Source organism: Ictidomys tridecemlineatus, chromosome X (genome assembly GCF_052094955.1).
Source record: "Ictidomys tridecemlineatus isolate mIctTri1 chromosome X, mIctTri1.hap1, whole genome shotgun sequence".
In the NCBI taxonomy this organism is placed as follows: domain Eukaryota; kingdom Metazoa; phylum Chordata; class Mammalia; order Rodentia; family Sciuridae; genus Ictidomys; species Ictidomys tridecemlineatus.
This window is the reverse complement of record NC_135493.1, coordinates 2,095,470-2,119,060: the sequence shown is the minus strand read 5'-3', so window position 1 is coordinate 2,119,060 and position 23,591 is coordinate 2,095,470. Positions and strand designations below refer to the sequence as shown.

General features: G+C 53.7%; 1 protein-coding gene across 8 annotated transcripts in view; it reads left to right on the top strand.

Annotated features, from left to right (window-relative positions):
* Atp2b3 (ATPase plasma membrane Ca2+ transporting 3) overlaps nucleotides 1-23,591 on the top strand; it is a 69,601-nt gene that overhangs the window by 10,934 nt on the left and 35,076 nt on the right. For 4 of the 8 annotated variants that reach the window (XM_078034078.1, XM_078034075.1, XM_021720437.3 and 1 more), the window contains exons 2-12: nucleotides 6,759-6,947; nucleotides 7,364-7,697; nucleotides 13,414-13,611; nucleotides 13,722-13,979; nucleotides 14,415-14,540; nucleotides 15,176-15,301; nucleotides 18,192-18,233; nucleotides 20,020-20,184; nucleotides 20,792-21,006; nucleotides 21,668-21,910; nucleotides 22,428-22,669. In XM_078034078.1, the coding sequence (XP_077890204.1) occupies nucleotides 7,490-7,697; nucleotides 13,414-13,611; nucleotides 13,722-13,979; nucleotides 14,415-14,540; nucleotides 15,176-15,301; nucleotides 18,192-18,233; nucleotides 20,020-20,184; nucleotides 20,792-21,006; nucleotides 21,668-21,910; nucleotides 22,428-22,669 (1,823 nt within the window). In that variant the 5' untranslated portion in view covers nucleotides 6,759-6,947; nucleotides 7,364-7,489. The remainder of the gene's footprint in view (nucleotides 1-6,758; nucleotides 6,948-7,363; nucleotides 7,698-13,413; nucleotides 13,612-13,721; nucleotides 13,980-14,414; nucleotides 14,541-15,175; nucleotides 15,302-18,191; nucleotides 18,234-20,019; nucleotides 20,185-20,791; nucleotides 21,007-21,667; nucleotides 21,911-22,427; nucleotides 22,670-23,591) is intronic. The other 4 variants (XM_078034076.1, XM_078034079.1, XM_021720438.3 and 1 more) reach the window with 2 other exon arrangements.

Genomic DNA, 23,591 nt, shown 5'->3' with positions numbered 1-23,591 from the left:
CTGGTGGGGCTTGTTTTTTGTATTGTAGTAAAATACACCACTTAGGCAGATAGTCCAGTGACACAAAACTCATTCTCATCACTGTGCAAGCATCTGCACCATCCCTCTCCAGTCTGGGTTCATCTTACCAAACTGAAACTCTAGTGCCCCTTCCCCCAGCCCCTGGCACCCACTATATCAGTCTCTGTGATTTGGGCTATTTTAGGGACTTCCTAGGAAAGCAGAGTCAGACAGTGTCTGTCCTTTTGTGCCTGGCTCTTTTTGCTGAGCCTCATGTCTTCAAGGGGCATGTGCATTGTGAAGTGTCAGAATCCCCTTCCTTTTTAAGGCTGAATGATATTCCATTGTATGAATACACACAGTGTGTTTGTCCATTGATCTATCCCTGGACACCGTAATGCTGCTGTGAACCTGGTTGTCCGAGTATCTGTTCAAGTCTCTGCTTTCACTTCTTTTAGGGATGTCCCTAGAAGTAGCACTGCTGGAGGCTGTGGTAATTCGATGTTTAATTTTTTCAGGAACTGCCATACGGCTTTACACAGTGACTGCATCATTTAACATTCTATGGTGGGGCTTTCTTTTTTTATGATGGGACTTATTTTAACTGAAGAATTCGGGGCCTCCTCAGAGCCTCTGAAGGCAGACAAATGCATGGTCTCAAGCTTGGCTGGGCATTAGATATCCTTGGGGATAGCTTCCCATCCTACCCCTTCAGGATGGGCAGCTCTGGGCCCAGGATCCTGTATTTTTAAAGTTCTCCAAAGATGGGAGGGGCCTATGCAGGGCTGGCATGGACTGTTCTAGATAAGACTGAAGTGCTTGGCCATCCATTAGATGTTTACCTACCCAAAAGCAAGGGTGGAATTGGGTAATGTCCCTGTCTCTGTCACCTCCAGGAATCTAGACTTAGGTTTCTCTGGATTCCAGAATCTTGCTTGGCTGGACCCTTGGTAGCAGGGACTCTGAAGTCTGTGCATGTGTCTTGGTACTGGGTGTGCAAGGCCCCTGTATGGTGGCTGGCCAGCCCCTAGTGGATCTGCCAGGTGCCCTTGTTGTGTTTGCAGGTCCCCAAGGGACTGCCTTGCAGGGGCAGAGCTTTAGGTAGGTGGGTGGGTATGTGAGTGGGGTGGGGGCACTATGGTGGCAGTTGACCCTTTTCTGTTGTTATTGTTTTTGCCCAAAGCTGTTCCCTACTCAAGAGCCACTTGGCATGTGCACAGATTGTACCAGGAACGGGGGAGGAAGGAACGGAGCAGCAGGGGGCGGGGGAGCCTGTCCCTTTAAATCTGTTTTCTCGGTTTTATTTCCTTCTCTTCTCCCATCCTCCTCCCTCCACCAGAGCAAGTGGTGGGGCTGTGAGGGCCCAGAAGCTGCAGTGACGGTGCCTCTGAAATATTAATGAGGCTGTTCTCTGCCTGGCTCCTTCCCTCCCCCCTCCTGGGCTGCATGCAGGCCTCGTCCTTGGAGCCCTCCTTGCCCCTCCCTGGTGGTCACCAAGGTGCAGCAGGCAGAGGGGAGGGGATGGGGTGGGCAGGAGGGAGGGGGCCTTTGGAGGGGAGGGGAGGTCAAGGGTTAAAGGAGTTTCCCTTGGGGTACACAGGCCAAGTCTGTACCTGTCCTGACCACACCAGGTCCAGGAGAAGGCAGGGCAGTTACTAGTCAGGGTCCCCTCCTCCCACACCTTCTCTCCAGTTGCTCCCTACCTGGTTTCCAAAGCCCACTCCAGTCTGCAGGTGTGCTGCTGAGCCAGGCAGTGGGGAGGCCCTGGATGTGTGACTATGGGGCGTGGAGCTGGGCATCTAGCTGTCCCTCGGGCTTGCTCTTTCTCTCTCCATTCCATGGGGCCAGGTTCATATTAGAGGTGCCTGGAGGTGGAGAGAAGCTGGGACTGTTATTTCAAGGAATCCCCGTGTGAGTCACACAGCTGAGTGATGGGCACTTCTGGAAGGCAAGCCTTACTGGTGGGTCTGCAGGCAGATGCTGATGGGCAGTTAAGGAGGGCTCGTGGTAGAGGGCATGTGCCTGGCAGGCTCCCAGGCTTTCATCTCTTGCCTGTGAACCTGCTCTGCTTCTGCTTCCTTCACATCTCAGGGCCATGTTGTCTTGGGCCTGGCTCTGGCATCAGGACAGTGGAAAGCCCCAGGTAGCAAAATCTGACCATTTACCTCAGGCATCTTCTCTGTGGACTAGTGCAGGGGTGGGATGTTCTTGTTGGTGAGGACCCAGTGACTACAGAGCAATCTGGGGCTGGGACTTCCTGCCTTCTAGCTCATGCTGGTGGCTAGCTCCTCGACCCCAGGGGAGGCAGCAGCTTTTGGTGGCAAATGCCCATTATGGGCATGGGGATACATGCCCACAGGAACTTGGCTGGTGCCAAGCAGATCTGGCCCTGGGGCTGTTTCCAGACTTGAGAATGGGATGAGTTCTAATGCATTTTTTGAGCTCTGACTTGGGGATGGTTGTAGACTTCCTCCCACCATTCACTGTCCCCTCTGAAGATGAGGCCAGACACCCCACACAGAGCAGGTGGTCAAGGGAGTACAGCCTGGGTCTGCTGGAAAAGTTGCTCAGGGTGTCCCATCCTGGGTGGCTGTGACTCACTTCAGGCCACATGGAAGGCATGGCCAAACAGGAACCTAAAGTTGGGCATCTGTGACCCTCAGGCAGCCTCAGTTTCCCTGTGTGCTATGGGTATCTGTGTGTCTGCTATGAGGGCTGTATGTAGGCATTGGCAGGTGCTGGGATCCCATAGACACTGGCAGCTCAAAACTCCATGTTGAGAGTGAGATCACAAGAGGGGAGGCTGGGGACAAAGGTGTCCCTCACTTGGGAGCTTTACAGCTCCTTGGAGGGCAGCCCAGGACCTTAGGGGAGTCTAAGGGGATTAAATCAGAGGAACTAGGAGGTTCCCCAAAGCCTCATTAGAGATGGTCAGAGAAAGACATCACAGGGACCCCAGGGTTTTGGGTTAGGGATGTGCACTGTTTTGCCCTGAGGGGGAGGTGAAGGTGTCTGGGCCCCATGAGGGAAGATTGTAGAATGCATTTAGGTGATGGGTCTGGACTTAGGTTACATCCTTCAATAATCCTCTGAGGTAGCAACCTGTTGACAGTCACATAGTGAGGGTGAGGTAGGCTAGGGAACCCAATACAGGTCTCTGTCACTCCACCCCATGATGCTGGCCAATTTGTGCCAGGATGGAGCAAGTGCCGGAAGGTCCCAGTGCCCCTCTGTGGAAGTTCTCAATTCAATTAAGCCAATTAAGGTCTGAAAGATGAAAGAGCCCAGAAATGGTACATTCCCTGCCCTTTTGGTGCCTACAGGCCGTTCTCGGCAACCAGCCCAGGCCGGAAACTCTGTCAGGTCTGCAGAACTGATAGGCCTGGTCACTTCTGTTCTTGGCCATTTCAGTGATGCCTGTTGTCCTTATTCAAACTGAAGGAGGCCATTTCTCAGGTTTACAGAGACCTAGAGAAAGAAGAGTATATGCTGTTTGCTCTCTATGGTAGCCAACAGTTACTCAAACATGGACCTCACCTTGACTGATGGCTCCTAGCCCATGGCCTATTAAGTTCATAAAGACAAGGTGGGTAAATGTGAGTGCCCATCCCAGTCTGCCTTACCCCCATTCACTCATTCCTCCAGCCCTGTCCCCAGCTAGGGCTGACCACCCAGTAGACTTCCTGCCGACTCAATAACCACCCATCTCAAAGAGCTAATAACTTGGAAAGTGGGAGAAACAGAGTCACCAAGTATTGGTGCCGAGCAGAGCAAAATAGGAATGGCCATGGGATTCTAAACTCTGCAGCAATCAATTTTGGCTGGAGTATGAACTGGCAGAGATGTTTTGGAGAATGTTCCACTGGAATTGTGAGTAAAAAAAAAAATCGTTGGGGGTCAGCAGGTGGGGTTGGGAGAGAAAGGTGTGTGCTCAAGTCTCAGAGCAGTGCAACTGTGGCAGAGTGAGCAGTGGCCATAGGTAAGCTAAAGTGGAGCACAGTGAACAGGCAGGGCGTGGGGGCAGGAAAGGATCCAGAAGATGCTTTGAAGGAAGTAGGCCCTTTGCTTGATGGAACTGGGGAATTGAAACAGGGAGCATGGCAGGACCAACATGTTTTGTTCTAGAATGATGGTGCCTGAACAGGGGAAGATGGTGACTCAGAGCAGCATGGTGACCAGTTGCCTGATAGGGCAGAATCTCTCTGGCTGCAGGGAGGGGACACAGCTTGACCTCATCAGAAGCTCTGGCCTTGCCTCTCTGTTTGGTGTCCTTCCCATGAATCACCACTGGCCTAGTCAGCCACAGTGATGACAGTACACCAGTCAGGAGCTGCTCAAGGACCTGGTGTGGCTCTGCCTGGGCCACTACTGCTGCTTAATTGAGGGCATGACCACACTGGGCAGCAGGGGCAGGGAGTGGAAGGATAGACCTAGCCTGGTCAGAGGAGGGAGAAGTAGAAGACTGAGTAAAGGCCCCACACCTGGGTAACTGTGCCTGTGGCCTGCAAGTGCTTGTTCTGAAGAACAGGAATTTCTGTTGGGCTCATGCACCACCCAAGAGCCCACCCACTCAATATACCATTCACTCTGTCCCCTGCCCTGTGGTCCTGTAGGTACTCTACAACCCCCTCTACTCCTCCAAGTGTGTGAAGAGGCTGAAAAAATGAATGCACTCCAAAGGAACAAAATCATCCATCTTTCCTTTTAGAAACTGCCCATGTAGTGTCCCTAGGCAGCTCAGTTGGGGACATTGGCTGGAGCCTCCAATACACATGGGCCCTATTGTTTGGGTCTCTCACAGCAGCCCTTCCTGCCTGGGGCCTAGGAAGCTAGCTCGCAGGGGTTTTGTATTGGTGTAAGCCAGTGCCCATGTGGATGAACCAGACCTGTCTATTCCTCAGTCTAGCAGCCAGCAGGCTGTAGGTGGCAGGGATGGGGAACAGCCCAAACCTTACAGATGCTGTGTACTAAGGTTGTGTGGGGCACCTGGAGCTCAGCTCAGAGAAGGGAGAGGAAAAGGCACACCTGGCAGACAGAGGCATTGTCCTAAGCCAAGTTCCAGGGCAGGGGTAGGTGGAGGCAACCTGAAGACAAGGAGTGCAGGTATCAGTTGAAAGCAGCCATCACTGCCTTGAGCTGTCAGAGGCAGCAGATCCAGCTTCCTCTGGCACAGGAATTTCCCTTGGTCAAACCCTAGTTTCCTTCACTGACAAAAAGGAGAGTGGTTAGTGCCACCACCTCCTAGGTGGCTGGGGGTGTTCACAGGGCACTCCCGGAAAGAGCCCACCAGGGGCTGCCTGGCTTCCTGTACTCACATTGCTTGCCCTGGATATTCTTGAGCTCAGGGCTCACCTCTGCTGCTCAGTCAAGCAGAAGGGCCTCAGCCCCTCCCGCCACCCTTCCACCTCTCCTCTTTGTTTTGCCTCTTTCCAATTTTTTCTCCCACATGTCCCTTCCTGAAACCCTGTGGCTCTTGGCTCTTAAGCCTGACCTTATCTCTGTCACCCTGCTTGTTATGTTCCTACAATACAGAGAAGGAACTAGCTTAGTCTTGTAGACCCTCTGCCCCCACTTACATGTGCCCTTGCTGGGCACACATAGATGCTCAGTAAATATTCGTCAGACGATTGGCTGGAGGAATGGGTGGGAAAGAGATGTGTGGGAGAGGGGGAGGATGGTGCAGGCATGTGTCCGTCATGTTCCCACATCATCCGGAAGTGAAGGCTTCTCCTCATGGCAAGTGTCTAGAAAGTTAACACCAGGTGTCCAAACCTTTCAGTTGGGAATCACTTGGGATAGGCATTTTCTGAAGCAGATCCCCTGACCTGTGGCTTCTTTTGGATTTCTCTTGTATGGGCTGGGGCACATGTTGGAATGGCTCATTGTTTCCCAGAAACTCTGGTCTTCTCCCCTGAGGGCTGTGGTACACCACATAGGGGCCAGTAGGATCATAGGATTGTAGGATGGAGCCTGCTGGGCTCTAAGAGGCAGGAGCTGTCCTGAGAGCAAAGGCCACGAATTTGCCCCACTCCCTTGCCTTCTCAAGGGCCTTTTTGCCTGTTTTTCAGGGGTCTGTCATCCTGGGTGGTTCTAGATCAGAAAACTGGAGCTTCCCCAAAGGTGAAATCTGGCCCAACTGAACCTTGTCACCAGGGGGGCTGTGCTGATGGCAAGGCCAAGGCCATGTGCACTGGACTAGTTCAGTTCCAGGAGGATGTATCACATGATCTTGGGGGATGCACCCTCTTATGTGCAGACTTCTAGGAAGAAGATATAGGAAAAGTGAAGTCAGGGAGAGCTGTGACCCAGCCGAGGAAGGGGGCAAGCCCAGGACAGCCCAGTGTTCTCACCAGCAGTTCCTTGGCTGAGGAGAGGGGCACTGGTGTGTAGGGGACAGTATGAAGGATGACAGCCTCATGCTGCTCTCAAAGGGGGAAATGGTGTGCAGCCTGGCAGTGGCCTGGCTGCTTTGAGTGTGGAAGAGCCCAGCTCCTTACTGTGTCCTCAGGAGGGAAGCGTGTTGGACGGGTATGGATAGCACTGTGCTGGGGGCAGGGTGTTGGCAGTCACCAGTGACCTGTGGCTGCTCTGGCCTTTTTCCCATGTGCCTTTTCCTGGTCACTTCCCCTTTACTTCCTTTGTCCCTTCCCTCTCTCTCTCCTTTCCCTTCTCCCACCCTCTCTCTCTCCTTCCCCCTCATCTTCCCTCTCTGCCCCCCTCCCTCTGGGCCTCCTCCTTTCATCCCTCCTGGCCCCCAGGTACCCTCAGGGCTACAGAAATACCTTGTGCACTAAGCCTTGACCTCGAGCCCAGCTGTCCCCGTCCATGGCTGGGCCTACTCTCAGGAGCCTTGCACAGCCCCAGGCCTGAAACTGAGTCACTGAGGCTGCACCAGAAGACCACCGGGATTTATAGCATGCCAGCTGCACCGGGCGAGTCTTAATCAGGCAAGAGCAGGGAGTGAGATGGGGGGATAGGCAAGGAGTTGACCATGGGGTGCAAATAATTTACCCATACTAGGCAGGACTGGCCACTGTCAATCCCAATTCACTGCCTCAGATGGGTTTCCAAATGGATTTGGGGACAACAACAGCCTCTGTGCCCCGGCTGGCCAGTGCTGTTGTCAGGAAGGTCCCTGACAGGAGGCACTGACACTTCTTCCATCCTTACCTGGGCAAGCCCTCCGAGCTCTGGGTGCTCACAGTGGGCAGAACTGGGGGTGGCCTGGTGGGTGGGGCCTTGCAGGGCATGAGGGTCCCTGATGCAGCCTGGGTTATACTGAGTAAAGATTTATAGAGTGTGTTCTGGAAGACTGGACCTTAGTTCTGTCTCAACCCTTGGCTTCTTCTCACCTCCTCCCCAGGTGTCCACACTAAACCATTTTCCCACCATCACCACACCTTGCCTGGCCACTGGGACTGCAGGTGGCCACCTATTCCCATCTGTGGCTGAGCTGAGGCTACTTCTGTGAGAAGGCCCGACAGATAGGATGGGCGATATGGCCAACAGTTCCATCGAATTCCACCCCAAGCCCCAGCAGCAGCGGGAGGCCCCCCATGCGGGCGGCTTTGGGTGCACATTGGCTGAGCTGCGCACCCTCATGGAGCTCCGAGGGGCTGAGGCACTACAGAAGATCCAGGAGGCCTACGGGGATGTCAGTGGGCTTTGCAGGAGGCTGAAGACCTCACCCACAGAGGGTAAGTCCCTCTGGCTGCATGGGGCCACAGGGGAGACTGGGGACACAGGGCCCACTTACTCCTGAGGATGTGGTCAAGGGATCCATGTGCCCCTGCAGCACTTCCTAGAGGGGCTCTGTGGAGGGGAGGCCCAGGTGACCCTTGAGGAAACCAAGACCAGGACCCTGAAAGTGCCTTCCTCTTGAGCAGGAGACACCGTGCAGGAGGTGCTGTTGTCCTTGAGTAACCTGAGTCCTAATGTGTGCGTGTGGCCTGACCCCCTCATCTACAACCCTGAATCAGCTCTTCTCCACCTTGTAGAGTGAAAGGGACAGATAAGAACAGTATGAGGTGTACACACACAGGCCAAGGGCCCCAAACTGCATCCCAGAAAATCCCTTCCAGGGAATAAGGCAGGGCTAGGTGGCTCCTAGTTGATAGAGAAGGAAACACAGCCCCTAACTGCATTTTGGAGGGTTCCCTGTGTGCTCATCTCTAATGTTCAGTTAAGGAAGCCAGAATAGGTGGGAAGGGTGTAGGGTACAAGTCTTCTGGGACTGAGGTTGCAAGGGGATTCACCCTGGGAGAGAGGAATGGCCTAAGGATGGCACAGGGCTATTGGAGTCTAGTGGGAAGGGATGGCCAAAGCTAGGGCACAGTAGGCCCATAATGCTGATTGGAAGTGACAGTGGTCACAGACAGTCCCAGAGAGGCAGTGCCACAGTGAGCCTCTAGGAAGCCTAGTGAGCATCTTCTAGAAGAGTCTGGGATAGAGACCTGACTGCCATCTTGGAACCCCACCTCCCTTTGCGGGAGGCAAAGCTCTGTCATTCCTTGTGTGGCCTGCCTCAGCCCTGCTGGGGTCTGCCACGAGGCAGGGACCACCCAGGAGCCAGGCACAGCCCCATATTCCAGGAGCTGGGGCACTTTCTGGTCCAGCTGGCACTGGGCTGGCAGGGTTGCCAGGGCTAACCCAGCCCAATGCCAGGCCTGCTCCCCAGCCAGCACTGATTGATTTCATCAGCTGCCTGTCTCAGTGGCAGCACCTTGGCCCACCCAGTGCTCTATCCCTGGCTGTCACCCTGGGTTCTTCCTACTTTCTGGCACCCCCGTCCCATCCATCACCAGGCCCTGCCCACTCTAGTTTATAAATCAATCCCTTGATGCATTCCCTCCTGACCATTGCCTCTACTCTGGTCTAAGCATGGCCCATCACTTTCAGCCTCCTTGCTCTGCCCTCACCCCCCACTCAGACTTTAGGGCACAAATAGGATCCTGGTGCTGTGATCTCACCCTAGCTGGGCTTCAGAAAGCTCACTCTATCTTCATGGGCCCAGGGGAAAAGCAGAGGTAGAAGGAAGGACGCCCATAGGGCAGGTGAGGAATTCCATGGTGGAGTGGCCTCCCTGGGCCACCTAGGTCTCCCTGTACCCATGGACACCCTATCCAGCCTACCGCACGCACCAGCCTGGAGCAGCATGCTATCAGGGCAGATGGCTGGGCTCTGTGCCAAAGGATCTCATTCCTTCCCTCCTCCTTGCCTACCCCCCTGAGGACTTGGGGCCTCAGAGGAGGCCAGAGTGGAGGGCCATTTAGCCACAAGGGCTCTGGCCTCTCCCAGATCAAAGGAAGCAGATGGGCTTCAGCTGGCAGCTCTTCCCTCTGCCCGTCAGGCCTTGTTAAATATTTAAAATGTCAAGGCCCCTGGGAACCTTCCTGATTCTGCCACAGAGCTCAGGAACTTGCCTGGTGTCTGAGGAAGGGGTGAGTGTAAAGAAGGGCAGGTGTGCAGGTGGGTGGCCCAGCCCCTGACATGCTTCTGAGCACCTGTGTCCCTGTAGCCCCAATGGAGGGAGCCACGAGGCCTGGCTCTTCTTCCTGCAGAATGAAGCAGCCTGAGAAGCAGCCCCTCCTCACAAGCTGCTCAGGCTTCAGCTGTCTGATGCTAGGAGCAGGTGTCTCTCACTCCCCTTGTCCCCTCAGCCAGGCCGTGAGCCACAGGAAAGCATGAAGTTTTCAGTAGGCCTACTGGATTGGCCAAAAGTTCTCACCCAGGCTCAACTGCTCATTCCAAATCATAGACAGTGGCCTGAGCTGTAGGAGGGCTGGCTCCACATCAACTCCCTGGCAAGGTGGGAAGATGTGGGGGTGCCAGGAGGGGCTTTATGGGGAGGAGGGAGGCCAGGTAGGTTTGTGGAATGTTGGGGGAGAGGGATTGTGACTACTGGCAATCAGCACATCAATCCACTGCCTTCTCAGTCTTTGTAGAGATCCAAGGGGCTTCCAGAACCTGTCCTGAAGAAAGCTGCTCATGTTTGTCAGAGAACCTCAGTGATAGACCTTGTAGGGGTCCTTGGGCCCCATGCCCTCCCCTGTCTGGTCTCCACAGGCAGTCATGGGAAGGAGGGGGCAGATTAGCTGAGAGCCAACACGATGTGGTCCTAATCCAATTCTGATGGCATCTGGCCTCTGCTCTGGGCAGACGGCCCATCTGTGTCCATGCCAACCAGCAGGCCCCTGCCCCCATGCCCTGGACCCAGGCTGCCCTAGGGCCTGCTGGGCAGGCATGTGCTCAGAACCAGAGGGGCCTCAGCTGCCTCCACCCCCCACCACAATGAGTATTGTGGCAGCAGCAGCAGCTGTTAGGACCCCCAATCCCACAGGAAAGGGGCCAGTCTGAGGGCAGCTGCTGGTTTCAGGCAATGGGAGAGAATTGCTGCAGTAGCAAGGGCAAATCAAGGCCAAGGGCAAGGTGGGGGAAGGGGAAGGGACCTCCAGGAAAGGGGCTCAAGGGCCCACTGCCCTTGGGGACAATCCAGGCATGTGCATCAGGACAGCAGGAGACAGACTCACATGGTGCTTTGGGGACCTACAGGCTTCAGGGGACTTTGGTCTCACTCTGGAAGCTCCAGGCCAGGAGCAGTAGAAACCCTAGGTATGTGGGAGGCTCCTGCTGCCTTCCTGGGGCATCTCTCATAGTTCCTATAGGTAAAGAAGATAAGGCCCGTCCAGAGTGATGGACATGTCCCTCAGCTAAATCCCTGGCCTCAGTCCCCTACCCTACCCAGTCCCCTATCCTGCCACCACAGAAGCTGAGGTCTGGATTTTCTCCCAGACGCCCTACTGGAGAAGCTGCAAGCCTTCTGAAAGAGGCCTTTGGCCCTGGCAGAAATCTGAGCCACCAGCTGGGCCCAGGCGCCATGAGGCCATGAGAAGAAAGGCAGGGACAGCTGTGGCCCTTCTGAGTGGGAAGGACACTGTGTGGCCATCGCCTAGCTGGGTGGACGTGCCAAGGCTGTGTAGGCTGCGGCTTTTGCTCTTGTTGGCCCTTCCATCTCGAATGGGCCCCACCCTGCCCCTTTGCAGAAGCCCCATCGTCAGCACTTCTTGTTCTCGAGTCATCTGGGGCTGAGCCTTCCTAAGCTCACTGCCCAGTGAGGGCCCCATGGACCGGATGGCCCTTCTGCTCACCTCCTGTCCATGCAGCAGGTGGCAGGAGTTAACGCCAGACACTCAGGGCCAGGAGCCATAAGCTGCTGTCTGTCCACCAGGTGTCAGTGTGGGGTTGGGCACTTTGGGGGTGCAGCACTGAGGATTTGTGGGAACTCAAGGAGGGGCTGGATCAGCCTGGACTGAGAATCCTGAGGGCTAAAGGCAGGGGGTTAAATCATCTTACCTGCCTACCTCTGAATAGGTGTGCAGGCTCAGAGGCCCATGGCTTGGATGCCAAGCCTAAATGGGCCCGAGGAGACTTGTGTCTCCCAGCCCACAAGAACTTGCTCAGGGTGTGGAGGTAGCCTGAAGGGCTCTAGAGCCATGAGTACCTCTGAGCCCCTGGGCCTACATCAGTTAAGGAGCTTCAGCTGCTTAGGACTGAAGGGGTCCCCCACCAGAACTGGTTCCCTCCTCTCAGTGTCCTTTGCCTGCTGATAATGTGCCATTATCACGAATAACTGATGATCTCCCAGCATCCCCACCTCTTGTCTTTAGGGATGATGGATGACAATTGGACACAGGCTCCCAGTTCTAGAGGAGGCAGTGGGAGTCCACGTCCTATCCCTTAACCTGGGCTTAAGGTTGGCACCACAGCCAGGCTCTGGGAGAGGTGTTGTGAATGAGGCAGCTATCTCCTTGCACACCTCATGGGCACCGTGGCACCAGGTCCTTTCTTAGCCTCTCACCATTCCTGTGTCCTGGAAGCTCAACATCTGGGAGGCTCCCTCAACCTGACCAGGCAGTCAAGAACTCTGACTTGGAGCTGGGGTTGTGGCTCAGTGGCAGAGCGGTTGCCTGGCATATGTGGGGCACTGGGTTTGATTCTCAGCACTGCATATAAATAAATAGACAAAATAAAGGCCCATTTTTTTTTTAAAAAAAAGGAATCTCTTAAAAAAAAAAAAGAACTCTGACTCATGGGCTCAGACCCCTTTTCATCTCCAGCCTCGTCTGCCTCATTGAGACTGTGATGGGCAGGGCACCTTCCTCCCAAATGATGAGAAGCTCCCCACCCATCCCAGCTCAGGGGCCCAGGTCCCCAGGCATGGCTGAGCATATGATGCTGCCCACCATGGTGAGGTCAAGCAAGGCTTTACCACTGGGACTCTGGCTTTGCTTCTCCCCAGTCCACCCTGTCCCTCAACCTGGTTTTCTGGGTCTCTCTCTTCATAAGCCACTATTGGTCCCCCTGTCTGCACCCAAGAACTTGCATCTCCCACTAGCTCTCATATTCCCCCTCTCTGTTCCTTTCCTAAGAAACTTCCGGAAATCAGGCTTCCACTCCCTGTTTCCAGTGGCTGCTCTGTCCTCCTCAGCAGTTGTGATTCCAGAGATTCCCATATCCCTGGGCCCTGGATGTGCATGTGCTCCTGGTTGCCTCCATGCCCTGCTCCCTTTGCAAGTTAGGCTGTGAGACCTTACATTCTCTGGGACCAGCAGACCATGGGAGTAGGGTTATGACCAAGGCCATTGGCTTTTCTGCTCTTAGGATGTCCATGTCCCAAAAGCACATTTTCATCTTATAGAGCTATGTGGGGCCCAGTGACTAGTCTGCTCTGAAGAAGACAGGGAATCCATGTTTCGAGCTAGAGAGATCTTTCCTGACAGGAAGAAAGCCCTACTTCAGAAAGGGTTCTGGTAACTTCTTTGACATCCAGTTGAAACCAGGCTAATGTCACCCACACCCCTTTGACTGGTAACCTTCCCATAAACCCACTGAAGCTATCTGGATGCTTACTTTACCTGGGGAGCTGCTTGCTGCTCTCTTTTATTCCTGTTTCTGGGAAACCCTGGTCCATACTAGGCCCTAATGGGCCCCTCTGTGCTTTTCACTTGTTGGACATTAACCATCAGTTTCTCGCAAAGCCCCACTCAGAGACATTTTGGATGGAGCACAAAACAGCACAGGCGCCCCTTTACTCATGTGTGTATCAGGAGGAAGCTGTAGCCCCTCTACCTGGCCCAGCATCCCTTCCTTAGACTGGGTTCTCTCAAGCTAGCTGTGGAGAGCCACACACTCACTCCCACGTGCTTGGCCCCAAAGGTCTGCAGAAAGGCTCATGGTGCCATGTCTGCACATTTCCTGCCTTCTACAACCATAGAGTTTAGAGGGAGAGGCAGCCCAGCCAGAGACCCCCAAAGCAGCAGGTCAGGCAGGGCCTCTTGGGGGTTCCTAGGACTAAAGGTGACCTTCTCATCCTTTCCCTCTGTGCTTCTACTGCCCTCCTGGGACACTGTGCAGGACTGGCGGACAGCACCAATGACTTGGAGAAGCGCAGGCAGATCTATGGGCAGAACTTTATCCCTCCCAAGCAGCCCAAGACGTTCTTGCAGCTGGTGTGGGAGGCCCTGCAGGATGTGACCCTCATCATCCTGGAGGTGGCCGCCATCGTCTCCCTAGGCCTCTCCTTCTATGCTCCTCCTGGAGAGGAGAGTGAAGGTGAGGGGAAGGGCTCTGGGCTGGAAGGAGTGGAGGCAGGGTCCTAAGATGTCCCACCTGGGCTTGGCTCTATAACTTCTTTTCCTCTTCCCTTCTTTCCTTGGGCAAAGCCTGTGGGAATGTATCCGGTGGGGCAGAAGATGAGGGGGAGGCTGAGGCTGGCTGGATCGAAGGGGCCGCCATCCTGCTGTCTGTCATCTGTGTGGTGCTTGTCACGGCCTTTAATGACTGGAGCAAGGAGAAGCAGTTTCGAGGCCTGCAGAGCCGCATTGAGCAGGAGCAGAAGTTCACAGTCATCCGGAATGGGCAGCTCCTCCAGGTCCCTGTGGCTGCACTGGTGGTGGGGGACATCGCTCAGGTCAAGTATGGTGAGTGTGCCAATCTTCACCCACCCCACCAAGGAAGCCTGACTCCCATTTCCAAGAAGCATGGGCCACAGGATACCCCCAGTGCAGGCTGTCCCCAGTACACAGGTGCTTTCACCCACAGGGGGTGTGAGGCAGCATGGAAACGGAGTATTAGAGATGCAATCACACCCCAAGAAGCAGACTATCTCCACATCCCCCCACTACTGCATGAGGGAAATGTTGACCCTGTCCACTGCAAGCTGGACGACATGGCTAGTTGTGGGTGGTTCCCTCTCCCACAAAGGAGGAGACTGAAAGAAGAGGGATTTCGACTCCCTTGACCACCTGGCTCATCATGTCTAGAGGGACCTTCCCTGGGAGAGCCGGGAGGAGGTGGTGGGGAGAAAGGTCCCCTGGACCCACAGCCTCTGGTTCTGGCTCGGGGCGGACCTGTAGGAGACCTGCTGCCTGCCGATGGCGTGCTCATCCAGGGCAACGACCTGAAGATCGATGAGAGCTCTCTGACAGGCGAGTCGGATCATGTGCGCAAGTCAGCTGATAAAGACCCTATGCTGCTTTCAGGTAAGGGCTGCCTTCCCAACCAGCCCACTGAAGTCAGCAGATTGGAAGCCATTTGGCCCAATATCCCCAGTGAAGCCATTTGCCAGACTCACCTCAAGGAGGGCGATTTCCCTGAATAGGTTTTCCAGTTCAGGGGTCTGAGGACTGCACCCATCACAAAGCCAGAGTGGGCCACTGGAGAACTGATGGTGGTACCTACAGCCACAGGGCTTCAAAAGACCCTTGGTAGTCCTGAATGGGGAGGAGATTTTATGGGGATCAAAGTAGCACTTCTCCCAAATCTAGACCTTCAAGGAGATCCAAAAGAGGCAAGTGTTCCTTTTCCAGAAGGTTCTGACTTAGCCTAGCATTTATCCCAAGGGGAAATCCAGTGTGAAACTGGACAGAAAGGCCAGAGCCCCCTGGTCAGAGCCCCCTGTGAATGGCTCACCCATGTTTCTGCCAAGTACCTACCCCTCTGGGCCTATGGGTTTCCTCTGAGCCACCCAAGGATTTGGGTCAATACAGCTGTAGCAGCCTCTGAAAGATGAGTTCTTACCTCTGGGATTCCTTGGGAACCCTCATGTAGGCACTGAACATGTCTCCCACCAGGTGGTGCAAATCTCTGTCTCAGTCTCTCTGTGTTGCTGTGTTAGGCACTCATGTCATGGAAGGTTCTGGAAGAATGGTGGTAACGGCCGTTGGTGTAAACTCCCAGACAGGCATTATCTTTACCTTGCTTGGAGCTGGTGGAGAGGAGGAGGAGAAAAAAGATAAGAAAGGTAAGGCAACCCTGACTTCTAGTTTCTAGTACTGACAGGGACAGTGGGGCACTGCTCTTCTTCTTTGTTTGCCTATCAGCAGTCTCCTGCTGGCCAGTCCCAGGCTCCCAGGAGATCCAGTCCTTAAAGGATGACAGGCTATGTCCTCTCTTCTGATTTTTCTTGGCAATCCTTCTTCTAGGGTTTTGTCCCCAAAAGTCAGCAGGCCAGGGGCCCCTCCAAATCTGTGTAAGGGCAGCTTCCCTGGAATGGCTGCTTTCTGAAGGCTTTGGAAGGCTCTGCCTGGACAGGAATGAGGTCAGAGGGATACAGGGCTAGACTTGTTGGCTTCACTGGATGCTCTAGGAGCTTAATGACCACCCTCAGGGTGCTCAGCCCTTATACCCTTAACAGTGAATACACAATAAAATGCCAAGAATCGGGGGTCAATACAACAGCCAGGGAAACAGGGGTCATGAACTCAGAGGTGAAGGACTCTTAAGCACAGCAAAGAAGACATAGTAGAAAGGATAGGATTTGTGAAAGGACATTCAGGGTCACAGGATGCTGGGATGGGATAGGGGCAGGACCAGATCACAATGGGTGATAGCCCTTGCCCTAGGGACAGCAGTGTCAAAGGACAGATAACTTCAGAGAGCTCAGCTCCATAGTGGTCATGTCCTCCCTAGCACAGAGCTAGTCTGCTGCCCTGCAAGCATGGTCAGAGTCTCCTTTGGTCCTCAGTCTAGGACCTATAAGCTATGGAGTTGACCTCTATACTCCCTGACCCCCTGGATCTTGGCACTATGGATCAGGCTGTACCCTTCTGTAACTCTGACCCACATCTTTTTATCACTCCCTTGGTTCTGGCCTGCATTCACCCTCAGGCCTCTCCTGTAGCCCAAACCAAGTGGGAAATGGAGATTTCTAGATTGGTGCCTCCCAGCTGAGAGAAGCCACCTGGGCCCATCTACAAGTACAAAGGACCTGCACTGTGGGGAGAACTCTGCTTCCTGTGGGAAGCTCCAGCAGGAATCTGGGGCCAATGACCTGGAGAAGGGATGATTAGTCTTAGGCTGCCAGAGCCAAGAAAGCAGGTGAGACAGGTCAACATAAGGAAGAATGCTCTATCAGCCTAGTCGTGGGCCACCTCTTGAAGCTCTCTGCTCATGGAGGCAGTGACAGAGGAGCAGCATGAGCTGCAGTGGCCTGAAAGCTTTCATGGACCTGGCCACCTGGGCCTCTGTGACCCATGTGGGCACCTCCCTGCTGCTACCAGGCCAGGCCTTCCCTCCACCAATTCATGTTTGCTGTACTGAGGCCCCTATCCCTGTAAAGCTAGTTCAGAGTCCTCCCCTAGTGAGAAGCCTAAGGGTGCACAGGCAGGTAGTGAGCCCAGGCCTCATCTGGTCTGGGCTGGCCGAGGCTGGAGTCCCTAGACCTTTCTATGTAGAACAATTGACTCTGCCTTGTGGCCTCTTGGTCCCAGCTGATTAGCAGGGAGTCCCTTTCCACATAGGGCCACCTTCCCCCTGCTAAGGTTCTCTCCCTTGGGCTGTTGGAACATATATTTCCTAGTGTCCCCTGTGGTTCCTTTGCAGAACCCTGGCCTCTTGCTCTGTCCCTTAAATGTTGGTGTCCTTCACTGCTGGGTCCTAGGCTCTTCCTCTTTGAACATAAACAGATCCCCTCCAACCCCTACCAGGACCCTTTCTCCCACTCTCTTCAGCACCAATAGGCTGTGCAACTTAGTGGCCAGAGCTTCTTTGAGGAGGGGTACCCTGATGGGCCCTAAGGGGGAGCAGCAGCCACCATGGCCAATGTCTCCCCACTCCTTGCCTCATTGACTCCCTATGAGTCAATCAGTCTGTTGGGCATACTCCAAAAGTGCCCCCTGTCCACTTGCTGCCATTTGACTTTTTAAAAATATTTATTTTTTAGTTGTAGTTGGACACAATACCTTTATTTTGTTTATTTATTCTTATGTGGTCCAGAGGATTGAACTGAGGGCCTTGCACATGGTAGGCAAGCACTCTACTGCTGAGCCACAACCCCAGCCCTGCCCTATAGTCTCTCCTTCCTTTGGGCCCTCACAACCCCAGGGCTTCCAGCAGCGCTTGCCCTTGTTGTGCTGTGTTATCATCTTACTGTCATCCTATGTCTCTGGGTGTCTCTTTCCCCTCCACCTCAAATATCTCCCTTACCTCTGAACTATCCTCAGCCTCCACAGGAGCCCTGGACAGAGGCCTCAATCTATGTTCCACCTCTGGATAGAAGGAGGATCTTGCCATGCTTTTGGGGGATCCCAGATCCCAATCCCCCTGCCTGGGAGCCACCTAGCACCTTGACTGTGTCCCTGGATCCCCAATGACATGAGCTATTTTGTGGTGACTGATAGATCAAGTCCCTCCTGCCCTGGTCATTTCCCCTCTGGATTGGGGCCAGCGTAGGCATGGCCCCCAGGATAGCCCTTCTAACTGCCACCTATCTCATGCAGCCCTCAGGTGTGGTCAGCACTGTGGGAAGGCCCTTCTCAAGACAGCAGTCCTTTCAGAAACTTCCCACTGCTCTCCCATGTGACTCAGGAATCATCCAGTCTGCCTTCAAGGCTTCACTGTATGCCTGGAGTCAAGGCCCAGTGGGAAGCCCTGGCCCTGGGTTTTGTGTGGTAACCACATTCTGGGAGGTGGTGGCAGAATGAGCCTGGAAAGTACAAGGTATGAAGAAGGTCTCTCTGTGGGCAGCATCAGGGCCACCAGCAATTAGGCGCATCCTCCTCCCGCCCATCCCACGTGGTTCCAGGCTGCACTGTCTGTGCTCCAGCTCTGCCTACTGTCCTGTGCATGTCTGTTTGTCTTGGCCATATGGATGTTCTCAAGTCTCCGTGTCTGTCATTCCTCTTCCATTGTAGGAAAGCAGCAAGATGGGGCGATGGACAGTAGCCAGACCAGAGGTAATGTGTACTCAGTGCTGCTAAGGGCAGCTGAGGAGCCTGGGGGTTGGGGCTGGGTAGAGTGGGTGTGTGGGAGGGGCCACCCACCAATGGAGCAAGAGCAGCACCAAGAGACCAGGTGAGTGAATTCAATGGTCCTGCCTTGGCCTGAGAATGGAGGAGCACCCTCTAGGGCTGCTCTGAGCCTCCCATCCATGGACACTTCTTGAAGCCCAGACCAACCACCTAGATGTTGGCTAGCAGACACCTGAGCTATTGGCCATTATGCACCTGAGATCTGTGCATAAAGATCATCTGTGATAGGCACCCTGGGTCCTCTGGCCAGAGAAGGAACCTGATATACAGAAAAGTTGACTTTCCCAAAGCTCTGGTCCTGGTCCTATGGGTTTCCCATGTCAGCTTCCTTCTGACTGACCCTGTGGGCCAGGGTGACAGAACAACCCTCCAATGGGCAGAGGCCCAGCTCTCCTCTAAGCCCTGAGTCCCTAGTGGGCTCTGGCACTCTGTGGCTGGTACGTGCCTGGCTGTGAGACACTGGAAGAAGTAGCTGGACAGCAGATGGCACCCCAAGGAGGAGAAGCAATGGCAGGTCAAATCAGCAGTCAGTTCTGGGTATTGGAAGTGTGACCTCAGGAAGGTCGTGGTACAAGAGATGGACCTTCTCGAGGAAGTATGGTGTCTACTCACCCAGGGACCTAGGGACTGAGACTGGATCAGATAAGCCATCTAGAGCTGAAAGGATGATTGAAGTTGGGAGGGAATTGGGGGAAGGGCTATGGGAGCATGACAGTAGTTGGGGTAAAGGATAGAAGTGGCCCAGCTGGGCAGGACTTGGCATATCCCTGAGGCTACTGAGAGGAAGGTGCTATGGTGAGTGGCCTTGGGCTAGAAGGTGGGGAGGGGGGATACAGAGGTGATGGCTGTATGCAAAGAGCCCCATTGCATGGGAGACAGAATGATGGGGGATAAAGACAAGCAGGGAACCCCCAATTGCTGGGTCAGTTAGTCCCTCCCTGTGGAAGAGTGAAGATAGCAAGTAGAGTAGACATGATTACTTTGGGAATGCAGCTGAAGACCCTGGAGCTCAGGGAGTGCGTGAGGCCAGAACTTGGCAGAGAGGAAAATGAGGAGCCGCGGGGTGGGGACATACTACCACCATATCAAGTACAGCAAGGATGAGGAAGGAGGGGGGAGGGGAAGGGGAGTCCTCTGCTCCAGCAGGGAGGCAGGCAGGTTGGAGGGTCAGAAAAAGCTTGCCTACTGCAGCCCAGGGAGCATACGAGTGGGAGTAGACAGACTGAGCAGGGGTGGCTGGGATAGGAGGAGGGTCCACCAGGGCCCCTAAGCCTCCCAGTGGAGCAGGGAGGTGGCTTGTACACCAGTGAGCAGATGAGTCAACCTCAGGTTCTGGAATATTCCTTGGACCACAGACCTCTCCTCAGGTATTGAGATTTGGGGCATTCCAGGACTGGCCACCTGTCTGTGTGCCCAAGTACCTTGTTCTTGTGTCTGTCCTCCCTTTCCATGAGAGAACCATTTCTCTCTCCTACCTAGCACAGTGCTGGAGCTGTCCAGCCACCTTAGGAGGGTCTGGCCTTAGGCAGCAATATGGGGGAGGTCAATAGACTCCCTTTTGCCATGTTAAGCTTGGGATTATATAAAAGAACCCACAGTGAATTTCATTTCATTTTGTATGGTATGGCATGTCTTCCCCTGTGATAGCCCCTTGTAGCTCTTTCATCCTGGCTGTGCCCTAACCTTGGCCATGGTATTCCTCTGTGTGCAGCTAAAAAGCAGGATGGGGCAGTTGCCATGGAAATGCAGCCCCTGAAGAGCGCAGAGGGTGGGGAGATGGAAGAGCGAGAGAAGAAGAAAGCCAACGTGCCCAAGAAGGAGAAGTCAGTTCTACAGGGGAAGCTCACGAAACTGGCTGTGCAGATTGGAAAAGCAGGTAGGGATAGCCAGAGGTGGCAGGCCAGGGGCCACCAATCATGCATAAGGGACCCTGGGATCCTGGAGATGGAAACATGCCATGTAGAATCAGGATGAAGAGATATTGCAGGTGGTATGGGCCAGGCAGCCAGAGGCCAGCTAGAGCCATCAGGGTCTGGCCCAACTTTCCCCAGTGAGCATGGATTCCAAACCCTTCCCTAAGGCCCAAATCACAAGCTGACCTGTTACCCAGCATGCTCTGCCCATGGCATGGTCAAAAGGCAGCCAGCAGTATTGAGGGCCTACTGGCTGGAACTCTAACTTCTGAGGGTGGGCCAAACCTAGCCAGTCCCTACAGCTGTGCCTCTCATGCCTTTGGACATAGGCTATCTGTTCTCCTTTCCACATGTCTTAGGGGACTTGACCAAAGAACATCTCAAGCTCTTATGCAAACAGGCCTTTCTCTGCCCCCATTGAGCCATCCCCCCAGCTGTTTATCCCAAAACTCAAACCAAATCTGCTTTGAGCAGTGTCCCTTACCTCTTCTTCCCTCTTTCTCTCTCTTTCTCAACTATGGTGGCCCTCTTCCTCCCCAACCCTCTGTGGCCTCCATCATGACTGGACAGGGCTGGTGATGTCTGCCATCACTGTCATCATCCTGGTCCTCTACTTTGTGATTGAGACCTTCGTTGCGGATGGCCGGATGTGGCTGGCAGAGTGCACACCCGTCTATGTGCAGTACTTCGTGAAGTTCTTCATCATCGGTGTCACTGTGTTGGTTGTGGCTGTCCCTGAGGGCCTGCCTCTTGCAGTCACCATCTCCTTGGCTTACTCTGTCAAGGTAATAATAGTGTTTACAGTTGTGGGCTTTCAGCAATCACCTGGGCTGCATTGAGGACTAGGGGAGGTTGGGTACACCTTGGGGAGGAGAGAAGGCATTGAGTGGGGATCAAGGGGCATCTTTGCAGATCTGTTGACACAGAGGGACTTGCTGTATTCAGGGGTGTTCCCCACCTGGATCCCTGGGCACAATGAGATAAGCCAGAGAGCAAGTGGATGGTGAAGTAGATCTGAGGGTTAGCATCTCTGGGACACAAAAATAGAGAGGCCAGAAGGGTTAGGAAGTGAAGATTCCAGTACTGTTTGTGGAGATGGGAACAGGGAGGTGCTGGGACATGAGAAGACTATGGGCAGAGCATGCGAGAGTCAGGATGGCATCAGGAAACCTCAGGGCCAGTGGGTAACCTGAGAGGGGCCTCTGAGAAGATGAGCTCTGAGGAGAGTGACTGCCTGAAGTCTGACTGCTAGCTCTTTGATGAGAGTCTTTCTGTCTCATAGGCCTGCTCCCTTGGTCTAGCCACCATATAGCCCAGTGCTGATCAGGGTTCCCAATGGGCTGTTAGTACTACAAGTACATCATATTTGTGTTGACCATTTCTTGTTCCTCTTAACCTGATGAGTGAACAACACAAGTGTCCCCACCGGATCTATGCCCTTTACAGAAAATGATGAAGGACAACAACCTGGTACGCCACCTGGATGCCTGTGAGACCATGGGCAATGCCACTGCCATCTGCTCAGACAAGACGGGCACGCTCACCACCAACCGGATGACTGTGGTCCAGTCCTACCTAGGAGATACCCACTACAAAGAGATTCCAGCCCCCAGTGCCCTGACCCCCAAGATCCTTGACCTCCTGGTCCATGCCATCTCCATCAACAGTGCCTACACCACCAAAATACTAGTGAGCTGGAGCAGGAGGGCAGGCTGACAGAGCTGCTATGGGACAAGGGAAGGGGCTGGGCTGGGGTGTGGCATGAGCTATCCTGAAGAGCTGACTATACCCCCTTAAGAACTTCTGAGAGGCTGGAGGCCCCTCAAAGGTAGAGCACAGCCTAGAATGCATGAGGCCCTAGGTTCAACTCCCAGCATCACCAAAAAAATATTTTTTTGAGCAGAGTCTTTGGGTTCACCCTCCTCTCAGTCCCTGACATGACAGGGTGCTCTGGCTACTGGGTGGGGCCTGCAGCTTCTAGAAGACCCTTCTAAGTCTGGTGAATGATGAGAATCCTGCCTGCAAGGGCTCACTTTGCAGCTGGGGCATGGCCCATCTAGTCCACATAGTCAGGGAAGCAGTCCTCTGCTCCCCTGACAACACACCCTAAAACACGGGAGCCACAACTGGGCAGGAGCCAGGCCCCGGGGGCAGCATGGAGGGTGCTCTTGGCCTCGGTGCCATCTTGGCTCTCCTCGCCCTGCAGCCTCCAGAGAAGGAAGGCGCTCTCCCACGCCAAGTGGGCAATAAGACGGAGTGTGCTCTGCTGGGCTTTGTCCTGGACCTGAAGCGGGACTTCCAGCCTGTGCGGGAGCAGATTCCAGAAGATAAGCTTTACAAAGTGTACACCTTCAACTCAGTCCGCAAGTCCATGAGCACGGTCATCCGCATGCCTGACGGCGGCTTCCGCCTCTTCAGCAAGGGGGCTTCGGAAATCCTGCTCAAAAAGTGAGTGGGCAACAGGAAGGAGCCAGGGGCTGGGTGGCTGGGGGCTAGTTTAAGGGTATATACAAGATTTCTTGTTTTATTTTTGTAGCAAAATAGACCTAATATAAAATTGACCATTCTCACCTGTTTAAAGTATACAGTTCAGTGGCATTAAGTACATTTACAATGTCATGCAACTGTTACTACTCAAGTTCACAAACATTTCCATCACCCCATAAAGAGCCCCTGACCCACTAAATAGCTACTGTCCATCTCCCCACCAGTCCTGGAAACCACTGATCTGATTTCTGTCTCTGCCTATTTTGAACATTTCATATAAATGGAATCCTGCAGCCAGGTGCAGTGCTGCACCCTATAATCCCAGCTATTCAGGAGACTGAGGCAGAAGGATGGCAAGCTTAGGCCAGCCTGGGCAACTTGGTGAGAACCTGTCTCAAAATAAAAAATCAAAAGGTCTGGGGATGTGGCTCAGTGGTAGAGCACTCCTGAGTTCAATCCCCAGTATGGCAAAGAAAAAAAGGAAATCATGCACTTTGTGGCCTTTGTGTCTGGCTTCTTTCACTGAGAATAATGTCCTCAAGGTTCATCCATGTATCATAATTTCATTTCTTTTTAATGGTTGACTAATATCTCATTGTGTGTATAAGATCAATTTTGTTTACCCATTCATCTGTTGCCAAACACTAGGATTTTTTTCTACATTTTGGCTATTGTGAATAATGCTGCTGTGAACAAGGTTGTGTTTGAATTCACATTTTTTTAAAAGAGAGAGAGAGAGGATCTTTTCTTTTTTTTTCTTTTTTTTTTTTTTTGGTAGATGGACACAACACAATGCCTTTATTTTTATGTGGTACTGAGAATCAAACCTGGGTCCCACCCATGCTAAGCAAGTGCTCTACCACTGAGCCACAATCACAGCCCT